The 18,697-nt window shown below is 57.3% G+C and overlaps 2 protein-coding genes across 2 annotated transcripts in view; both read right to left on the bottom strand.

Annotated features, from left to right (window-relative positions):
* Positions 1-455: 455 nt before the first annotated feature.
* VWCE (von Willebrand factor C and EGF domains) lies at positions 456-6,245 on the bottom strand. The gene is given in 20 exon segments (XM_027895536.1): positions 456-591; positions 594-711; positions 853-935; positions 1,013-1,103; positions 1,263-1,345; positions 1,420-1,516; positions 1,654-1,739; positions 2,023-2,140; positions 2,292-2,377; positions 2,467-2,554; positions 2,640-2,722; positions 2,790-2,883; positions 2,957-3,234; positions 3,333-3,461; positions 3,735-3,851; positions 3,921-4,037; positions 4,122-4,250; positions 4,513-4,528; positions 4,677-4,771; positions 5,301-6,245. Coding segments are annotated over 20 exon segments (2,403 nt in total). The 5' UTR covers positions 5,746-6,245; the 3' UTR covers positions 456-541.
* A 655-nt stretch (positions 6,246-6,900) lies between these two features.
* DDB1 (damage specific DNA binding protein 1) overlaps positions 6,901-18,697 on the bottom strand; it is a 12,985-nt gene continuing 1,188 nt past the window's right edge. The window contains exons 2-27 of the mRNA XM_027895533.1: positions 18,203-18,351; positions 17,994-18,110; positions 16,602-16,823; positions 15,600-15,714; positions 15,380-15,477; positions 14,563-14,721; positions 14,161-14,244; positions 13,925-14,041; positions 13,192-13,294; positions 13,000-13,075; positions 12,814-12,922; positions 12,445-12,623; positions 12,189-12,352; positions 11,999-12,106; positions 11,564-11,771; positions 11,373-11,468; positions 11,101-11,212; positions 10,539-10,662; positions 10,161-10,325; positions 9,687-9,781; positions 9,410-9,580; positions 8,608-8,717; positions 8,202-8,371; positions 8,004-8,106; positions 7,680-7,803; positions 6,901-7,428 (exon numbers count right to left, since the gene is read on the bottom strand). Of these exons, the coding sequence (XP_027751334.1) occupies positions 7,345-7,428; positions 7,680-7,803; positions 8,004-8,106; positions 8,202-8,371; positions 8,608-8,717; positions 9,410-9,580; positions 9,687-9,781; positions 10,161-10,325; positions 10,539-10,662; positions 11,101-11,212; positions 11,373-11,468; positions 11,564-11,771; positions 11,999-12,106; positions 12,189-12,352; positions 12,445-12,623; positions 12,814-12,922; positions 13,000-13,075; positions 13,192-13,294; positions 13,925-14,041; positions 14,161-14,244; positions 14,563-14,721; positions 15,380-15,477; positions 15,600-15,714; positions 16,602-16,823; positions 17,994-18,110; positions 18,203-18,351 (3,362 nt within the window). The 3' untranslated portion in view covers positions 6,901-7,344. The remainder of the gene's footprint in view (positions 7,429-7,679; positions 7,804-8,003; positions 8,107-8,201; positions 8,372-8,607; positions 8,718-9,409; positions 9,581-9,686; positions 9,782-10,160; positions 10,326-10,538; positions 10,663-11,100; positions 11,213-11,372; positions 11,469-11,563; positions 11,772-11,998; positions 12,107-12,188; positions 12,353-12,444; positions 12,624-12,813; positions 12,923-12,999; positions 13,076-13,191; positions 13,295-13,924; positions 14,042-14,160; positions 14,245-14,562; positions 14,722-15,379; positions 15,478-15,599; positions 15,715-16,601; positions 16,824-17,993; positions 18,111-18,202; positions 18,352-18,697) is intronic.

The following is an 18,697-nucleotide window of genomic DNA, read 5'->3' as shown; positions in this document are numbered from 1 at the left end:
CTCGTGGGATCTGGAGGGGCTGCGGCCTCGGAGGGGGGGTCGAGGGGCACCGAGGGGTGTCCAGAGGGGTCAGGAGTGGTGGGAGGGGGATCCCCGGCATCCCAAATCCCGGGAGAGGGGCTGGGGGGGGCGGATGTGTTGGGAAGCAGGAGCTGGGCCAGGCGGGGGCGGGATTTGGGGCGATTGGGGTGGGAGGTGCCAGGGGGTGAATCCTTAGGGATTGGGGACTGGGAGGAGAATGGAGATGAGGATGGGGAGGAGAAGGAGGAGGAGGGGGATGAGGATGTGGACAGGGATGGGGGCGGGGATGAGGATGGGGACGGGGATTGGGACGGGGATGAGGATGGGGATAGGGACAGGGATGACAATGGGAATGGAGACGGGGATGAGGATGGGAATGGGGACAGGGATGAGGAGGGGGATGAGGATGGGGCCAGGGAGTTGAACAGGGACAAGGACTGGGCCAGGGATAGGGATGGGGTGAGGTCAGTGCCCTGCAGCGGGAGCCGGACGTCTGTGGCTGGCACAGGGATGATTTTGGTCAGCTCCCACCTCTCCCCCGGGACCCCCAGCCTGGGATGGGGGTCCCCCAGTGCCAGGAGGTCCGGGAATCCCATTACCTGGGCAGGGTGGGCAGCAGGGAGCAGGAATGGCGGGGGGCTCGGAGCAGGAGTGGGGGCACGGCCACTCCTCACAGGTCACCTCCCCGAGCTGGCACGAGGCGGGACACAGGGAGTCAGCCGGCCCTGCCAACCCCTCCGGGGCACAACGGCACCGGCACGGGCACCCCGTGGGCATGGGGACCCCCTGGACACCCCGGGGTCACCCCCTGGTGGGGTGTGTACCCCTCACCTGGCAGGAGCAGTGGGTGCAGGGCTGGCCCTCGGGGGTGAAGCTCTGCCCGTTCTCCACCTTCCTGCCCCGGTAGTTGCAGTCTGGGAGGGGGGATGGACACGGTCAGGGGGCTCAGGGGGACTCCGAGGGGCTTGGGGGTTTTGGGGACTCCCCTTACCGTCACAGACGGGGCAGCAGCGGCCCTCGGGATGGAAGGGGTAGGAGCACACGACAGCACATTCCAGAGGCGAGCAGGCCACCGATCCCAGCTGCGAGAGACCGGAGAGACCCCGTTAGGAACCCCCGGGAACGCCCCCGCAGCTTTTTTTTTTATTATTATTTTTCCTGCAACGGAGTTTAAAAAGCCGGGATGAGCCCGTGGAACCGGAGTCCCGAAACCTCCGGGGGGTGCCCGGCCCCGCCCTCACCAGGCAGATGCAGCTGAGACACGGATCCAGCTCCGACGGGAACGTCTCGTTGTTGGAGAACACCCGCCCCATGTAGGCGCAGCCTGCGGGCAGAGCGGCTCGCCTGGGTTCCCGGGCGGCTCGGAATTCCGGGGCGGGAATTCCAGGGCCTCCTCACCTGCGGAGCAGTCGGGGCAGCATTGCCCGGGAATCCGGATGGGATAGGGACAGGTCTCCAGGCATTCCGTGCGCCGGCAGCTCACGGAGCCATCTGCCTGCGGGCGGGAACACCTCCACAGGCACCTCGGCATTCCCAAACCCGTCGAGGGGTCCACAGGCAGCCCAAGGGCGGGAATGGGAAGCAGGGACGGGGACAGGGAGCAGGAGGGAAGCAGAGCAGGTTCTCATTCACCTGGCAGATGCATAACTCACAGGGATCGCCTGGAGACCAGAGCTGTCCCACGGGAAACTCCACGCCGTTGTCGTCCAGAAAGCAACCTGGGAAGGCTCCCTGTGCCCAGCTGGCCCCTAAAATCCATCCTCCCCTTCCTTTCCCCCCTCCCTGGACCCGGGTATTCCCAATCTCCCACCCTCTCCATCCCCAAGTATCTCCACATCCCCCCCACCTTTCCCATCCCCAAGTGTCCCCCACAACTTGTCCCCCACATTCCAACCCCTTTTTTTCCCCCCTAGCTGTTCCCCACATCCCACTCTCCCTTTCTCCAGCTGGCCCCTTTATCCCGTCCTCCCTATTCCCAGCTGTATCCCTATCCCGACTGACCGGTGGGGGCCGGAGGGTCCCGGCAGGAGGAGCAGCACTGCCCGGGGCGCAGGTGCCGCTGGTGCTGGGGACAGTCCAGGATGGGACAGGGAACGAAGGAACATTCCACCTCCCCGCCCTTGGAACACGGGAATGTATCACTGGATGTCCCCACATCCAGCCCCAGCCTGAAGAGAGCTGGGATACCCCCCACAGCAGCTGCATCTCTGGGGACCCTCAGCCTTGAGGCCCCTCATCCCATGGGATCCCCACCCCTGGGATGTGCCCACCTGGCAGACACAGGTGGTGCATCTGTCCCCATCCAGGCTGAACCTGGCTCCGTGCGCGTACGTGTGGCCCTGGAAACTGCACTTTGCTGGGAAAAGCGGAGTCAGGAGGGCGTGGATCCTCCAGAACCCTCATCCCAGCCCAGGGGTCCCCACAGCCCCGGACTGGGGCTCTCACCTGGATGGCAGGAGCAGCAGTTGGATGGAGAGGGGCTGGGGCAGGAGCCTGGGGGACATTCCGGGGAAAGGCAGGAGACATTCCCAGCCTGTGGATGAAGGTGGGATGAGGGTCCTCGAGGCTGGGAGGTCCCCAGGGCTCTGGGGGGATTCTCCCACCCTGGTCCAGCTCACCAAGCAGACGCAGACTGTGCAATTCCCATCGGACGGGGAGAAGACATCGCCCTCTGCTCTGGCCACCCCCTCGTGGAGGCACCCTGTGATCCAGGGGGTATCAGGGAGGGATATTCCGGGAATTGCGAGGCCAGGGGGGCTGGGACTCACCTGTGCAGATGGGGCAGCACCCCCCGGCCGGAGCGGGAAGCGGGTGGGAGCAGGGAGTGGAGCAGCTCATGGCATCACACAGGACTTGCCCCTCCTGCCGGCACACATGTGGCTCATCCCAGGTTGGAATGGTGCCGAGGGAAGGAGTGGGATGGTGGTATTCTCACCTGGCAGGTGCAGCTCCAGCATCCTGGCTCCGTCCAGCGAGCACCAGGCTCCCGAGAAAGGCCGCGGTGCCAACAGCGAGGGGATGGTGGGATGGAGGGACGGGGAGACAGGGATGGAGCAGAGGGTGGGAATTGGGTTCCAGGAGCTGCCACTGGGATGTGGGGAGAGGGGGAGCCCCTCGGGAGCAGGTGGGAGCCGGGAGGGAGCAGGACAAGGGTGGGTGGGTGCTGCAGGGATTGCAGGATGGGTGATGGGGCCAGGATGGATTTGGGATACCCTGGGAAGGAATTCAGGAAGGAAGAGATGTCACTTGGGGTAGGCAAGGAGCAGGAGCATCCTGCTCCGCTCTCCCAGCCTGGAGAAGGACATGGATACCTTCGCAGGACACCCTGTCCGTGCTGAGCCGGTATCCGGGACGGCAGGAGCAGCGGAAGCTCCCAGGAATGTTGTGGCAACTGTGCTGGCAGGAGCGGCGTGTTCCCGGCCGCCGGCATTCGTCCACATCTGCGAAAAGGGAACGTGGCAGGAGGTGCTGAGTCCCAGGATGTGGCCCAGGAAGGAGCCCAGAGCACTGGGATGTGCTCCCAGCATGGCCCAGACAGGGACAGGGATAAGGTGGGCACCACTAGGATCGTGGGCTCATGGACAACTGCATCCCTTGGGATTCAGGGCATGGAGAGGGATGAGGGTCTGGCTCAGTGCTCAGTGGCTCATGGCCACCTGCCTTCCCTGGAAATTCAAGTCCTGGAGCAGGAAGGGCCCCATCCCAGCACTCACCCAGGCAGGAATGCCGGTTCCCGTGGAGCTGGTATCCAGGCCGGCAGGAGCAGCGGTAGCTCCCGACGCTATTCTCGCAGTGGTGCTGGCACGGTGTGGCCTGGCACTCATCCATGTCTGGGAGGGGGCAGGATGAGGGTCAAGATCCCTCAGGATTCCCAGCCTCCCCTCTGGCCCCCCTCGCACCGCGGCAGCTGCGCCGATCTGTGGAAAGCTCCCGGCCGGAGCCGCACTGGCACACGAATCCGCCCTCCGTGTTCACGCACAGCCCCTCGCAGGCCCCGCTCTGGCACTCGTCGATGTCTGGGGGGACACAGGGAACGGTTGGATTTGGGATGTGGACCTCCAGCTGTCTGCTCCCATCGGGACATTCCCGTTCCTGCTCACCAGTGCAGCGGACACCGGTGAGAGTCTCTGCCATGGAGAAGCCGACGGGACACACGCGGGCAACCTCCTGGCACCCGCCGTGGTTACAGGACAGGTCACAGCCGTACTCCCCGCATATTCCTGGCAGATCTGGGGTATGGATATAGAGTCAGTCAGGCACCAGGGACACCCCAGGAGCACCCAGCTCCCACCCTGATCTGTGGGTGCCTCAGGGATGATCCTGCCAAGGATGGGGATGGTGCTTGGAATCCTGCAAGGGGAGGGGACGAGGAGCAATGGGCCCTGCCAGGACAGGGCCACCTCCATCCCTTGAGATCTGTGGCATGGGGAGGGAAGGGGGTCCAGCCTGGTGTCCACGGAGCCACAGCCTCCCCCATCCCTTGGGATGTACCTGGGCAGGTGATTCCCTGCTCCCCATCTGGGCACAAGCAGATGTTGGGAGCGATGCAGGAGCCGCCGCCACAGCCGAAGGAGCAGAGCGCTGCGGGAACGGGAACAGGAGCTGTGGGAATGGGAGCAGGGACCCCCACCACCCCCCCAGAGTCCCGGACTCACGCAGGGTGCACTTCCCGCTGCCCGGGGACAGCATCCAGCCGGGACAACATCCGCTGCCGGAGCCCGGGAAGCAAATGTGGGGCCCCCCACGGCGCCTGCGGGACACCAGAGCCTGAGGCCACCCTGTCCCTGTCCCTCCCCGATGAAGCAAAGGGCCTGGGAATGCCAGGACATGCCCATGGGAAGCATAGTATGGCTTGGATTAGGAGGAGGCAGGAATGACAGGGGGCCGGGGGCAGAGGGATCCCAAAATAAGTTGGGATAGGGAGGGAGGGTTGTGTCCTAGTCGTTGCAAAAATCTCAGTCCAAGGAGCAGGACAGGGCTGCAGTAAGAAGGACAGGGATGAGAAGAACAGGAATGTGGGGAGCAGGACAGGAATGAGAAGGACAGGGATGTGGGGAGCAGGACAGGGCTGCAGGGAGAAGGACAGGGATGATGGAAGCAAGACAGGGATGCAGGGAGCAGGGTCATGCTCCTCTGGACCTGGGAAGAGGGAGGGAATTGCGGGGTCCCAACTTGTCCAGCTGGGATGGAGGCAGCAGAACGCAGGGATAGCCGGAGCTGCCCATCCCAGGTGTAGCTGGAAAATGGATCAGGAAAAGGTGGGGGATACCCAGCTCTACCTTTCCACTGCAAAGCTTCCCAGCTTCTTCCTCCCGGGATACCCCCTGGCCTGGCCGCTGGAGAGGAGCAGGGACACACAGGCAGCCTGGAAGAGCAGCTGCACCAACATGACAGGCGGCTCCAGAACTTCCCGGCTCCCGCCTTCCCGCCTGCCTTCCCGCTGGCCCTCGGCCCTGCTCCTCCTCCTCCAGCCGAGCCGGGAACAATGCGGGATCGGAGCGGGATTGGAGCGGGGATTGGAGTGGGGCGGGAGCGGCGCCAGCGGCTCCCACCCACCCCCCAAACCCACGGCGGGTCTGAGATCATCCCGAGTTTGTCCCGTTCGCCTGGGATGAGTGGAGTCAGCCCAGACATTCCCGCCGTGGCTCCGGGACTGCGACGGGGGTCCCCAAGGCGTTGGGAAGCAGCAGGGAATGTATCCCCCTTTTCCCTCCTTTCCCACATCTGGCAAAGCTCCGGCCTGGCCTCTTCCCACCCCTCCTCCTTCTCCTGGAGGCCTTCCCAGCCCTGCAAGCGGCAGATAAAGGGGCCAAAGCAGAGCTGGGATAGTGGGATGCATCCCAAAGGGAGAGGGGGCTATGGGACTCCCCATTCTAGGCTGTCCCAACTCCCCTCGGCCCCTCAACCCCTCCTGGAGCTGGGAATGAAGCGAAGGTCACAGGCAGGTAATTGATTGATCCCAGGGACCAAAGGCCACTGCAGCCTGCAAAATTCCCAATCCAGCATGGATTTTCCCTTACAATCCTGCCAAAAGGTTGGGATCACCCCTACAAGACACAGCAATTCCCAACTGTTGCTGCTGGGAGGGGTCCCTGCTGGAATAAGGGATGCAGGAGCCACGGTGCTGCCATGGCAAGGTCTTTTCCTAGAGGAATGTGATACCAAATCCCAGCTCCTGGCCTTGGAAGTGGCTCTGTGGTCCTGGATAGGGATAAATCCTGATCCAGCCCTGGCACATCCCAAAAAAGGAGGGTGCCAGCATTCCATTGGCACCCGTTTTGTTGGAAAGGGATAGCACTTTAAAGATCTGCTCCCTGGGCCTCCCCAATTTTGGGAATGAGCTGCTCCAGGCAGGTAAACAAAGCCTGAGGAAATAAAACCAGGAGCAGAGTCCAGGGTCAGCTCCTGCTCCCTCTGGCTCCTGGAAGAGATGTCCAAATATAGCCTTCTCCCTGCAGCCTCCTCGGAAATTCCAGGTTAGAAGCGGGAGACAGGGATGCTTTCAGCATGAGCTGGAGCTCAGGGAGGGAAGGATTTTGGGAAAACCTGCCCAGAATGGGATTTGGGGGGGTTAACTTGGAGCTATGGGGAGATCCAGGCTGGGGAGAGCACGGCAAGTTCCAGGATTAACCCCAAATTCCATGAGGAAGAAGGTGGGTGACCAGGAGGAGGATTATTAATGAGCAAGCAGAGGCTGGAAAATCCAGGTTTCCCTAAAAATTGAGCCAAAAATCTGCCTCTCAGGGAATTCCCAGTGCCGCTGGCAACCAGGCAAGGAGCTAAAATTCCCTAAAGATCCCAGAAAAATGCACCTGGAAAACAGGGGTTCCCGAGGTCCCCCAGGTGAGGCCACGGCTATGATTCCTCAGGACACAGATCTTTCCTCTTGGACTACTTTATTTGGTACAACTCCGCAATCGACATGAGCTTGAGCTTCCCAGAATTCCCGCCCTGAGCGAGGAATGGATCCTGTGGAGAGTTATCCTGCTCGGCTGCTCCTCCAGCTTTGATTCCTCTTCCAATAAAACACACGGAATCAAAAAAAAAAAAAAAAAAAAGGGATCAAAAGCCAAAAAAATGAGTCAAATCTACTAAAGACACCAGGGAAGAGGGAATCGCATCCCGGTGGATCACCCAAGGGAAGGGACAGTTCTGGGCACAGCCGAGTCCACAGGATCCATGAATCCTAGCGGGAAGTGACCAACACCCCCCTCAAATTCCTAACAAGCTGCTCCTCCTTGGGAGATTCTGGCTCCTCTAGTGTTGGGCATGGCTGGGGAAGGATTCCCTGGCACCAGGGGTAGGGAATGATCCCAAATCCTGCTAATGGATCCGGGTGAGCTCCTCCACGATCTTGATCAGGTCGTCCACAGTGGCTTCCCGCTTCATCCCGCTGCCGTCGTCGATCTGCACGGGAAAGGAAAGGTATCAGGGACATTCCCAGGTGATCCAGGAAGGTGTGGATTTAGGGTTTTTTACGGAGGCTGTGGCCTCCCTGTCTCTGGAAGTGCTCCAGGCCAGGTTGGAGCAACCTGGGATAGGTGTTGGAGCTGGATGGGCTCGGAGGTCCCTTTTAATCCAAACCAGTCCATGGATCCACAATTCCCTGAATTACTGAGCCTGGATTCTTGAACCCAAGGCCACTTTCCCGAACTCACCTGCAGGTTTGCCACCACTTCCTGCATCTTGGGCCTGCTGATATCCAGGAAACTCTCGATCAGGTCCCCATCGATAAATCCCGTGGCCGGCTCCGTCTTCCGCTCTGTGTGGAAGGACCTCCAGGTGCCAGATCCGTCAAGGAGCCAAATCCACAGAGAGGAACTCCTTGTGGTGCCCTCCGCAGCGCCGGGTTAATGGCTGGACTCCGTCACCTTGGAGGGCTTTTCCAACCTTAATTCCATGGCTGCCCAACCTGATCCCACCGAGCAACATCCCCACCCCCAACTCGGGAACAGGTTCCAGGCTGGAATCCCAAAGGATATAAGGAATGCTCGATCTTCCCGACACTTTTGATGACCTTGTTGAGCCTGTTCTGCATGTCCAGGAGCAGATTGTACCAGCTCTCTGATAGAGATGTCACCAGCCCTGCAACGGGAATACACAGAATGCTTGGAACTGGACGGGTTTTAAAGGTCCCTTCCTGCCCAAAGCATTCCAGGATTCCCGGGGATGCTCCTCACCGATCATCCCGTTCACGGTGCCAAAGAGGACGGAGCCCTGGGTGGGCGTGGAAGTCTCTCCCAGGTTTTGCATGACCAGGGATCCATGGCAGAAGACGTTAACAAATTCCCCAAGGTGGGATAATCCCACTTCCTGCAGGTGCTGCCGCTCCTCGTCCGTCGTGGCCGCACTGGAATTCCAAACGCTCAGGATGGGGGGACTCTGGAGCTTTACTGCTCCCAAGGGCTGGGAATGCTCCCCCAGCTTTCCTCAAGCTTCCAAAACTTCTCCTGTTCCCACCCCATGGATGCTCCTCCAGCTTTTCTGAGGGTTCCAAAGCTTCCCCTGCTCCAGGAAGAGCTGGGAATGTTCCCTCAGCTTTCCTGAAGGTTCCATGCCATGCCATGCCATGCCATGCCAACCTACCTGTCCTTCTGGCACACAAACAGGTTGAAAGCGTTCTCTGCTCCCAGAAAATTGTCATCATCCAGGATCTCCACAGCACTCATCCAGTTGGGATTGAAATCCCGGGCAATCTGGAAGGAAACAGGAGACAACGGTGTGTCCAGATGGGCTGGGATGCAGCATCCTCATCCCACCAATATTTGGGAGCGAGGCAGGATCCAGCCTGTCTCTCTCTGCTCCAGAAAGCAGGAAAGGCACCAAGTGCCTCCTGGAGATGATCCTGACCCGAGTGGCCCTGGGAAAACATGGAGAAGGCTGTACCAAAGCCACTCCCAGGGATTTAAACACCTAGACTGCAGCTAAACTATTCCAAGTGGACCCCAGGAATCCCAGGTGGCACTTCCCCTGCTCCCAAGGGTTGGGGATATTCTTCCAGCTTTCCTGAAGCTTCCAAAGCTTCTCCTATTCCCACCCTGGGAATGCTCCTCCAGCTTTCCTGAAGCTTCCACTGCTCCCAGTGTGCTGCTCCTCAGAGCTGGGAGTGCTCCTCCAGCTTTTCCTGCGAGTTCCAGACCTTCCCCTGTTCCCAAGGGCTGGGGATGCTCTCCCAGCTTTCCGGAAGCTTCCAAAGCTTCCCCTGCTCCCAAGAGCTGGGAACGCTCCTCTAGCTTTCCTGAAGGTTCCATCCCATCCCACTCCCACTCCTGCTCCTCCCTGGAAGATCCATTCCAGAGGGATCCCCGCAAATCCTCCAGCTGACTCCGCTCCAGTCAGACTCCTCCTTTCCTCCATCCCTCTCAACTTCCTGGTGCCGCTCCCGCACCTCCTCAAAGTTGCCTTCCATGGGTTTGTAGGCCAGGAGCAGCACAGAGCGCATGAGGTCTCCCACCAGGATGAAGTCCCCCTTGGTCTTCAGGTAGAGGGCCATGATGTTGTTGTAGTGGTTGCACTCCGTGCGCAGCTCCTTCTCTGCCGTCCACTCGTACAGCCGCACCTGCGAGATGGGATCCCCACATGGATTGGGATGCTCCGGGAGTCGGGACACGCTCCCGGGAGAGCCAGCTCCACTCCAGAGCCACCCGCACACTCCTGGCCCTTACCGTGCTGTTGATGCTGGCCAGGAGCTTCCCGTTGAATTCTACCATGGAATACACGGCTCCCTTGACCTCCTTCTCAGCCAGGCTCTGTAACTTCCCTGGAATACAACCGGGAATCACTGGGGGCTTTATCCAAAGGGTTGGAAGTGAAGGGGACGGCCCTGAACTTTCCTTCTTGAAAAACTCCCTCAGAGGGAAAAGTGACACGGGAACAGCACAATACACAAAGGAAATCCCAAAATCCAAGACAGGGGAGGGATTCCTGGGACTCTCCAGGAGATGTGGAAGCAAATGCCAGGATCCAGGGCTGGGGAGGGATTCCTGGGCTTCTCAGGGAAATGGAGGGAAAGGGAACACACTGGGACAAATCCCATCTGCAGGCACTTCCCTTGGGAAAAGCTTAGCCTGCTCCAGGGTGTGAGGAGCTCATCTGAGCAAAAAGTGGGATGTTTCCAGGTGGGAAGCCCTTGCTCTTACCATCGGAGTAGTGGAAGACAACGATCCGGCCCTGCTTGGGCTCGGCTTCCTCGGGATAGACCATGGCAGTGCCCACAATGAAGTAGGTGTTGGGATCTTTTCCCAGCTTACAGGAAACCAGGCTCAGGGCATACTCATTCTGCAGGAATTGGTGAGCATGGAGCACTGGGTGGAAAGTGGGAAAAGAAGAAACTTTGGGATCCTGGACATTCCCTCTCCTGTTCCCCACCATCAACCAGCGCCACTCCCTAAACCTTGTGGTTGCTTTTCCTCCAGGAACACACAAAATCCTGGATTTGCACCCATTTTGAGGATCCCCAGCCTCAACCGTGGGGTTTTCCAGGTGGGAAAAGCTGCATTTCGGGATGGGACAGGTACCTTCAAAGGTGTGCTGGTCTATGATGAGCAGGTTGTGAACTTCCACCTCCTCTCCAAAGGATGTTTCGTGCGGAGCGGTGCTGCTGGAAAACAGCTTGGAGGTGCTCACGCTGCTGGATAAGGCCTGGAAAACGGGAAAGTCCGTCAGATTCCGGTGCTGCTTGGTGTGTCCACACAGCCTGAGGCAACCAGGGAGCAGAACAGATGGAAGAGAAGGTGGAGTAGGGAATGAGTAAAGTGACACACTCCCTGCTCCTGCAGGGAGGCTGAGTGAGGGAACTGTGGCTTCCAGAAGTGGATCCCTGGGAAAAGGAAAGGCCTGGAGAGCACAAAGGAGCCCATACGGGATATGGAAGGAGCAACACCCAAAAGTAAAGGGATCACGGGGAAAGAGGCATGGGAAGCAGGAACTGGTCACCCCTATGGAAAGACCCCACCAGCCCATTCTTGGAAGGAGAAATTCCTTCACAGCTTTGGAAGGAAAGGCTGTCAAGGAAAACCTGGATTTGACCTGGGGAATTACATCCCCACAGAGCAGGGATGGTCCAGAATGGGGTCTCACCTGGGTGCTGGCACTGGGCCTGAGGGCCGTGGTGCCTCCACTGGCATCCTGCACCTCGATCCGACTGGAAAGCACCCCAAAACACTGGGATACCTCTTGGTAGCAGATCTTCCTGCAGGATAGACAGGAGAGCTGGGATAGGCCATTCCAGGGAAGCCCTGGAGGCAACACGAGCCGTTCGCTCCCTGTCTGATGAGCCCATCCTGGGCTGGTGACACCACCACCCTCCCCTATCCCAGTAATCCTCATCCCAGGAATCCTTTCCAGCTCACCTGGGCGACTCGTAGAGGGGAACAGTGCGAATGTGGAGTTTCTGGATCTCGTCGATGGTCCCGATGGTCAGGGTGCTGTTGTTGGCCAGCGCCAAACTGCCCCAGGGGGAGAGGGGGAAAAATCATGGAAAAGGGGCGTGGAACAGCAAGAACCCCCTGTGCTCCACATCCCGGTGCATCCTGGAGCTCACCTGTCGGGATATCCGTCGGAATTGAGGGGGCACATGTAGTTGACCTCCTTGAGGTTGACGTTGGAGAAGACCAGCTTGTGGTTGCTGCTGTAGATGACGGTGGGACGGTCGGAGCAGGCGAAGACGTTGGTAGTGGACAAGGACCGGAATGTCCTCAGGACTGTGGGCTGCGTGCCCAGGGTCACCTTCTTCCGGTCGCTCAGTGAGCCTGGATTCAGGGAAAACAGCCATTGGGATCTCCCAGGAGGGGAAAACAACCCCTGGGATCCCCCGCGACACCTCGGGACGGAAGGAGTGCAAAAAAGGCACCCCAGACGCAAAGATCTGGCTCCTTCCTCTGGAGAAATCCACCAATTCCCACCACCCACGGCTGGGAACGCATGAAAGCATTCCAGAGGCATGGAGAAAACATGGAAATGGAAGGACAAAGGTCACCTGTCTCCAGGCTGAGCCCGAAGTAGAAGAGGGCTCCGTCCCCCAGGGCACACAGGAGGTAGTGGCTACTCTCAAACGTCGTCATGAGGATGGAGCGTGGGATAATCTCTGTGAGAAGCGGGAAAAAAGATGGATAAGGCCACTCAGGGCTTGGCCAGTGGCTGCCCCATTCCCCTCGGGAAGCTCCCACCTCCTCCCAGCATCTCCTTGTGCAGCAGTTCAAAGGACGGGAGCTTCAGGATGCGGGCAGAGATGTCAGTCCAGAGCCCAATGGCACAGAGGGGGGACATCCCGTTGGAGTCTCCCAAGGGAGTGATGTCCAGGCAGGCCACCTCGTGCTCCATCTCCGTGCAGCTGGGAGGGAGGAAGGAGCACAGGTGCCTGTCACAATCCTGAATCCCCACACTCCCGCAGCGCTCAGGGTGGGATGTGCCCCCTCCCCTCACCTGATCTGCCGCAGCTCCTGGGGCCAGATTTCCAGGTAGAACAAGGCTCTTCCCACGGCCACCACCACCTGGTTGGTGTTGCAGGAGGCCACGCTGATGTTCTTCCCATTGGGCTCCTTCCACTCACTCACCAGGGATTTGGGCTCCTGGCTCACCAGGCGCACGGAGGCCGAGGTGATCTGGGAAGAGAGCATGGAAAAATCATGGAAGAGGCAAGCAAGAACCTCCCTGTGCTCTGTATCCCATAGAAACAGGAACCCAGGATCCCATTTGCTGATCCCAGCATCCTGACAACACCCCAGATTTGCCCCATGATCCATAGGGATCACCAGGAGAGCCATATCCGCGTGTGCCCCAAGCTGGAATTACCTGGATCAGCTGCTGATGCGCCACATTCCCACAGAAAAACGTCTGCTGGTCATCCACAAATCCTGTGAGCTCCGTCTCTTCCACCTCCTCCCCATTTAACATCAGAACCCTGTAAAGGGAAGGGAATTCCCATTAATTCCTGCTCTGGCACGTGGTGAAAGCTCTGGATCAAGGATCCTTCTTTACCTGGTCTGGCCAACAAAGGAGAGCACCAAGGTATTGTCCGTCTCCCGGTGCGGATCCGACCTCAGTGGCCACAGGCCTGGGAAAAGAGGCCACAGTTCCTCACATAATTCCTCTCAATTCCACATCCCAACGTCACCCATCCCCATGATGTCTCCTCCCAGGCCGTGGGACACCACGGATCACGCCCCTCACCTTTAATTCCCGGCAGGTCGATGCTGGCGTGCTCGTGAATCCCGATGCCGTTGCGGATGATCCGCAGGGATCCCTCTTTGAAGGCGCCGGAGCAGGTGACCAGCTGGAGGAGAAGCAGGTGGGATTTACCAACTGTGGCCAGGAAGCTTTCCCACTTCTCTGTGGGTTCATGGGAAAACAGGGAACCCGTCTCAGGATCACAGAATCCTGGAATGGTTTGGCTTGGAAGGGACCTCAGATGTTTCATCCCTTTCCGTGGGATTTCCACATTCCTTTTAGATCAGGCTGCTCCAAGTCCTGTCCAACCTGGCCTTGGACACTTCCAGGGATGGGACATCTACAGTTTCTGTGGGCATCTCCTCCAAGGAATTTTTTTGGCAGTTGATCCTCCCCCATGGCATGAAGGCAGACCCTTCCTCATGGATATCCAGGAATTAACCTCCTACCGCTCCAGGAAAACACTTATAACAATCCCAGCACCTGAATGTGACTCTGGGGTCCTCCAATAAACAGCCTTTTCCTTTCCTTTTCCAGGGAAGCTGTGACTGCCCTGGAATTGTCCAAGACCAGGTTGGAAAGGACTTGAAGTAACCTGGGACGGTGGAATGTTGGGCTGGCACCAGATGATCCTTCCAGCCCAAACCATTCTGGGATTCCACGGACAATTCACGGGTACACCTGGCCAGCCTAGAAATTCCCAGGAGCGAAGGAAGAAAAGCAGGATCAGGGATACCTGTCCTTGCCCTTGTCTTTCCAGGTCCACCACACACATGTCCACGATGGGCCCGAGGTTAGTGAAGGTCTCCATGGCCACCACGTAGGATCCCTGCTCGTTGCTGTCCACGTTGAGCTGGGGACAAACACCAGGATAAATCCATGGCTTCCAAGGAGCAAGGAGAAGAGCAGGAAAATTTATCCACATCCCCAGGTTTTGGTGGGAATCCAGGCCAGGAGGAAGCAGCCACGTACCTTCACCAGCTGGGAATCTCCAAGCCTGGATCCAACAAACACCACTCCGTTATCCAGGTAGGTCAGGCACTCCGCTATGGATGTCTGGGAATTGGGAAAAGGCATGGAAAAGCCTCTGGAATACCTTGAGAGCACCACTACTAAGGTGTTTATCCAACAGGAAATCCCTGGGCATGGGAAGGGGATTTAAGCCCTTCATAAATCCCACAGTCTGAGCTTCTCCAGGGAAACAGTGTGGAAGCAACAGGGAAAAAACTGGGAAGATGGTGTGAATTTAAGAAGGAATTTCCCAGCAACCAACAGGTTACAGCTGTGAAAAACAGGAATAGAATCACCATCCCACACAATTCCTGCACAGAGCCATTCTAGACTTGGGAGAATCCCAGGAAATGTGAGGCCTACCTCTCCCAGCAGCTCCACACGCAGGTCTTTCAAGGTGACGGTGCCATCCATCTGCTCCTCCTTTTCCAGGAGCAGCATGAAGAGCCTTCCTTCCATGTCTCCCAGCAAATACCGGGATCCGTTGGGATCCACGCGGTTGTGGCACACGATGGTACTTTGCTGCAGGGAAAGGAGGGAATTCTTGGAATCCACTGGAACAGCCCCAAAGCTGGAGTTCCGGTTGACTCATTCCCTGCTTCAGGATCCCAGACTCACTATCCCAGAGCTCCAGGCTCCCACTTTTTTCATCCAAGATTTAGGCTTCTTTTGTTATTTCCAGCCTAAAAGGACCTTTGGCTGGTAATTCCAGCCTGGAGCAGCACCTCAGCCGTGCCATTGCTCCCACTAAATGTAGGAAGTGGGCTGTTATTCCCACAAACCCCATAAATCCAACCTCCATTTCAAAATCCCTAAGTCTGTTGTTCTCTGCCTCCCAAGTCTCCAAGGGGCTCATCCATATCTTTTGCCTGAAACAAAGCCAGGCTCCCACTTGGAATTTTGTCCAAAACACACGTTAAATCCTAATTAATCCCATTCCAAGGGGTCCAAACATTCCAGGTTTTGCCTCTTCTCCAAGAGTTCCACAGATCATGGATCCAAAGGTGACTGTTTGGGAAGCCAAACCTCTGGAAGTCCAAGCAGTATTAAGCCTTGCCTAGGATGACAGTAGCTGGAATTCCTGCCTGTAAGGACTAGAAAAGGAGGAATTCTGCGGGGTTCAGGACTGAGCAAGGAGGAATTCTGTGGGATTCAGTCCTGGATTTCCACATCCACCCACCTTGATGATGGGAGGAGCAATAGCCAGGTATTTGTCCCCGTTGTGGTAGGTGATGGATTCCTGCCCGATGATGATCGCGCCTCCGAAGGGCTCCGGAACTGCGGGAATGACAACAAATATCCCATGGGTCTTTTCCCATGTGGAAAAACTGAGGCATTCAGGCTTGGGAAAAAAAAGAAACAACAAAACAAGAAAAACGGGGAGGAGGATCTTTCCCCACCTGCAATGACCATGGAGGCTTCGGCCTCCACGTTTTCCTGCTTCCAGGGGCCTTTGTTGAATTCCTTCTCCCGCAGGGACACCTCGTACGTCTTTACGTGCCGGCCCTGAGGGTCCTGGAAAAGAAGACACAAAATCCCAGAAATAAGGAAATTCCACCTCATCTCCAGCAAAACCACTCCCTGCTGCTCTGTTTGGTCCAAATCCTGGGATAATGGTTATTAAATTGAAAAGGAATGAAGGCAGCTGCTTGGAAAAATCCTCCTTTCCACAGGCAGGAACCAAAATAACCCAGAGCTTTCTAAGATCCTGCTCTCGCTCCAAGGATTTTTGAGTGTTAGACACAGAATCTTGGAATCACTAAGGTTGGAAAGCCCTCTGATCACCCAGTTGTTCCCTCAAATCCCAACTGTGTGGTGACAAAGTGGCTTCTCCCCCATTCCTTGACTCAGGAACAATTTGGGAGGATCCAGCAGTGCCCAAACAGGGAATAATGGAATCACTGCTGCCACGGGATAACCTGGAATTTGGCAAAAGAAAGCTAATCCTTCGCTCAGTCAACACAGCAGTGGCTCTTTGGATTAAAACAAGGGTTTGGAGAAGGCCTGGAATGCTCTTCCCTTGAAGGTGATGAGAGAGGTTATGGATCACAGATCACCTTTACACTTGGAGCTGCCTCCTAAAAATCCCAACTGCCTTGTTTTTTATGGAAAAGCTAAAGTCTTGCTCTGGGAAACAACTCATCCTGGATCTAATCCAATTGCTGGAATGATCCACGAGCTCCTCCAGAGGGTTTAACAAGGAAAATATTCCCACCCAAGGCAAAGCTGCCCAGGAATTCTGTGGGAAAGCATCACTTCCTCTCTCCCAGAGCTGGGAAAAAGCAACCCCTGGAGTTTCCTAATGAGCCTGGAGGAGCCGGAATCACCCAAACCAGCCTCTGGAAAACCTTTGGAGCCCTCAGCTCCCCCCTCCACGTGGATTTTCCATGGAAAAGCCGTACCTGGTAGACAAAGCAGATGGTGGGAGCTTGGCATCCATAGAGGAACTTCACGTCGATGACCTGGAGCTCTTCCAGGCGGATGTTGAAGGCCTTTAATTCCTTGTTCTCCCTGTCCAAGGGAATGACCTTGAAGAGGCCGTCGTAGAGCCGGAGCCCTATCATTCGGCACTCGGGATCGATGATCCCAATGATCCCGGTCTCAGAGGGGCGGCCGATGCGATCCTGGGGGATGAATCCATGGAGAAGGGAAGGGAGAAGGGGATTAGTGCCTGGAAAAGATCCCCGAGGGGGCTCCAGGAAAACCAGCCCCCAGAATTCCAGCTGGAAAGCCACTAAGCCTAAGGAGGAGCTGCTTTTCCACTTGGAATTGCTCCCACACCACTTTTTCTCTCCTGGGAATATGGCACTCCAGGATCAGTCCCTAAACCTGATTTTCCAGCCCCAACTTTGCACTGGATGATCCAGAAGAGCCCTAACCCTTTCCTGGTCACTGATTTGACATACGTGACCAAAAATTCCCCTCCCAAAACCCAGCCCTGTTATCAGCTCCAACAGATCCCTTGGAGTTCCTTGGCTGGGAACGACTTTGGCACCCCCACGTGTCCCCCTGGCACAGGAAGACTAAGGACTTTTCCCAGATATTCCCAACAGGACATTCCTACCTCCACCTTCTGCCCATCATTCCCAACGCTACCCTAGCAAACAACAGCCACGAATTCCCAAAAGACTCATTTCCCAAGGAAAACTGGGCCTTACAGTCTGTTTGGGGCACTAATTTTCCTTACATTTGATGTGTCATCCTGTATTTATTATTCCCAAGAACACAGTTTTGTCCAGGTTGGAGCATCCTCGTCTAGGGAAGGTATCCCTTCCCATGGTATAGGGGGTGGAATTGGATGAGCTTCAAAAGCCCACCAGAACTATTCCAGGATTCCATGTGCTGTTTAGATGCGATACTGGGAATAAATCCTTTCCTGTGAGGGTGGTGAGGCCCTGGAATGGATTCCCAGAGAAGCTGCGGCTGTCCCATCCCTGAAAGTGTCCAAGGCCAGGCTGCACAGGGCTTGGAGAGCCTGGGATAGTGGGAGGTGTCCCTGCCCTTGGCAGGGGGTGGAGCTGGATGGGATTTAAGTCTCTGCCATCCCAAACCATTCCACGATTCCATGTACTGTTTAGCTGAAATATTGGGAATAAATCCTTCCCTGCATGGCTTGTGAGGCCCTAGAACAGATTCCCAGTCCACAGAAGGGAATAATGCCACAAATCCTCACAGAGCCCAAGGGCAACCCTGGAGACATCCGAGGCAGCAAGTGACTCATCCCAAATCCAGCGGCACCGATCCAGCGGGGCCGGGAATTCCCATTCCAGGTGCTTCCGCCGTGCTTCCCTCACCTGGACGTTGCCGTGGGCGCGGGTGATGATGTCGATGCTGTCGCCGCTCTGCTTGTACTCCAGGATGCAGGCGTTGTACTTGGCCGTCAGGATAAACAGCAGGTCCTTGCTCTCCCCCTGTGTGGAAAACACGGACACACCGTCCAGAGGAGGCTGTGCCAGGAAAATCCCTCCCACCCCGGTCCTTTGGGTGTTTTCCCAGGACGCACCTTGGGGCGGAAGAGCTCCATGACGGCGGTTTTGCCGTACATTCCCACCTCCTTGACGGGCCGCAGCCCCTCGGCCGTCACCACGTAGATCTCCAGCCGCGTGTTCTTGGCGATCAGCAGGTTCAGGTCCTCGGAGGAGGTGAAGTGTCCTGGGAGAAGCGGGAAGATATCTCACCTCAGGGATCTCCTGCCACCTCAGGGATCTCCTGCTGATCCTCACTTTGCCTCCTCCCAGAATTCCCAATTCCTCCCCCACAGCCCCCCTCAGGAACTGCGTTCCCAGAGCTCGGGCTCCGGGTTTTGTGCCTTCCCTGCAATCTCCCTTTCCTTGCCAGCTTTCCACTGGAATTCTCATTCCTGGGGTTTCTTTAACACCTGCTGCACCACCATCCCATTACAGAGCTCAGATCCCCATGTCCAGCATCCCAAAATCCCTCAGGCCCCAAAACTTCTCCTGTATCTCCCAAACCCCCGCTATACCCCCAAACCCCCTGG

This window comes from Empidonax traillii, unplaced genomic scaffold (genome assembly GCF_003031625.1).
Source record: "Empidonax traillii isolate 1590-97213 ecotype Southwest subspecies unplaced genomic scaffold, ASM303162v1 scaffold461:size861717, whole genome shotgun sequence".
Lineage (NCBI taxonomy): Eukaryota > Metazoa > Chordata > Aves > Passeriformes > Tyrannidae > Empidonax > Empidonax traillii.
This window is presented reverse-complemented; position numbering and strand designations above follow the sequence as displayed.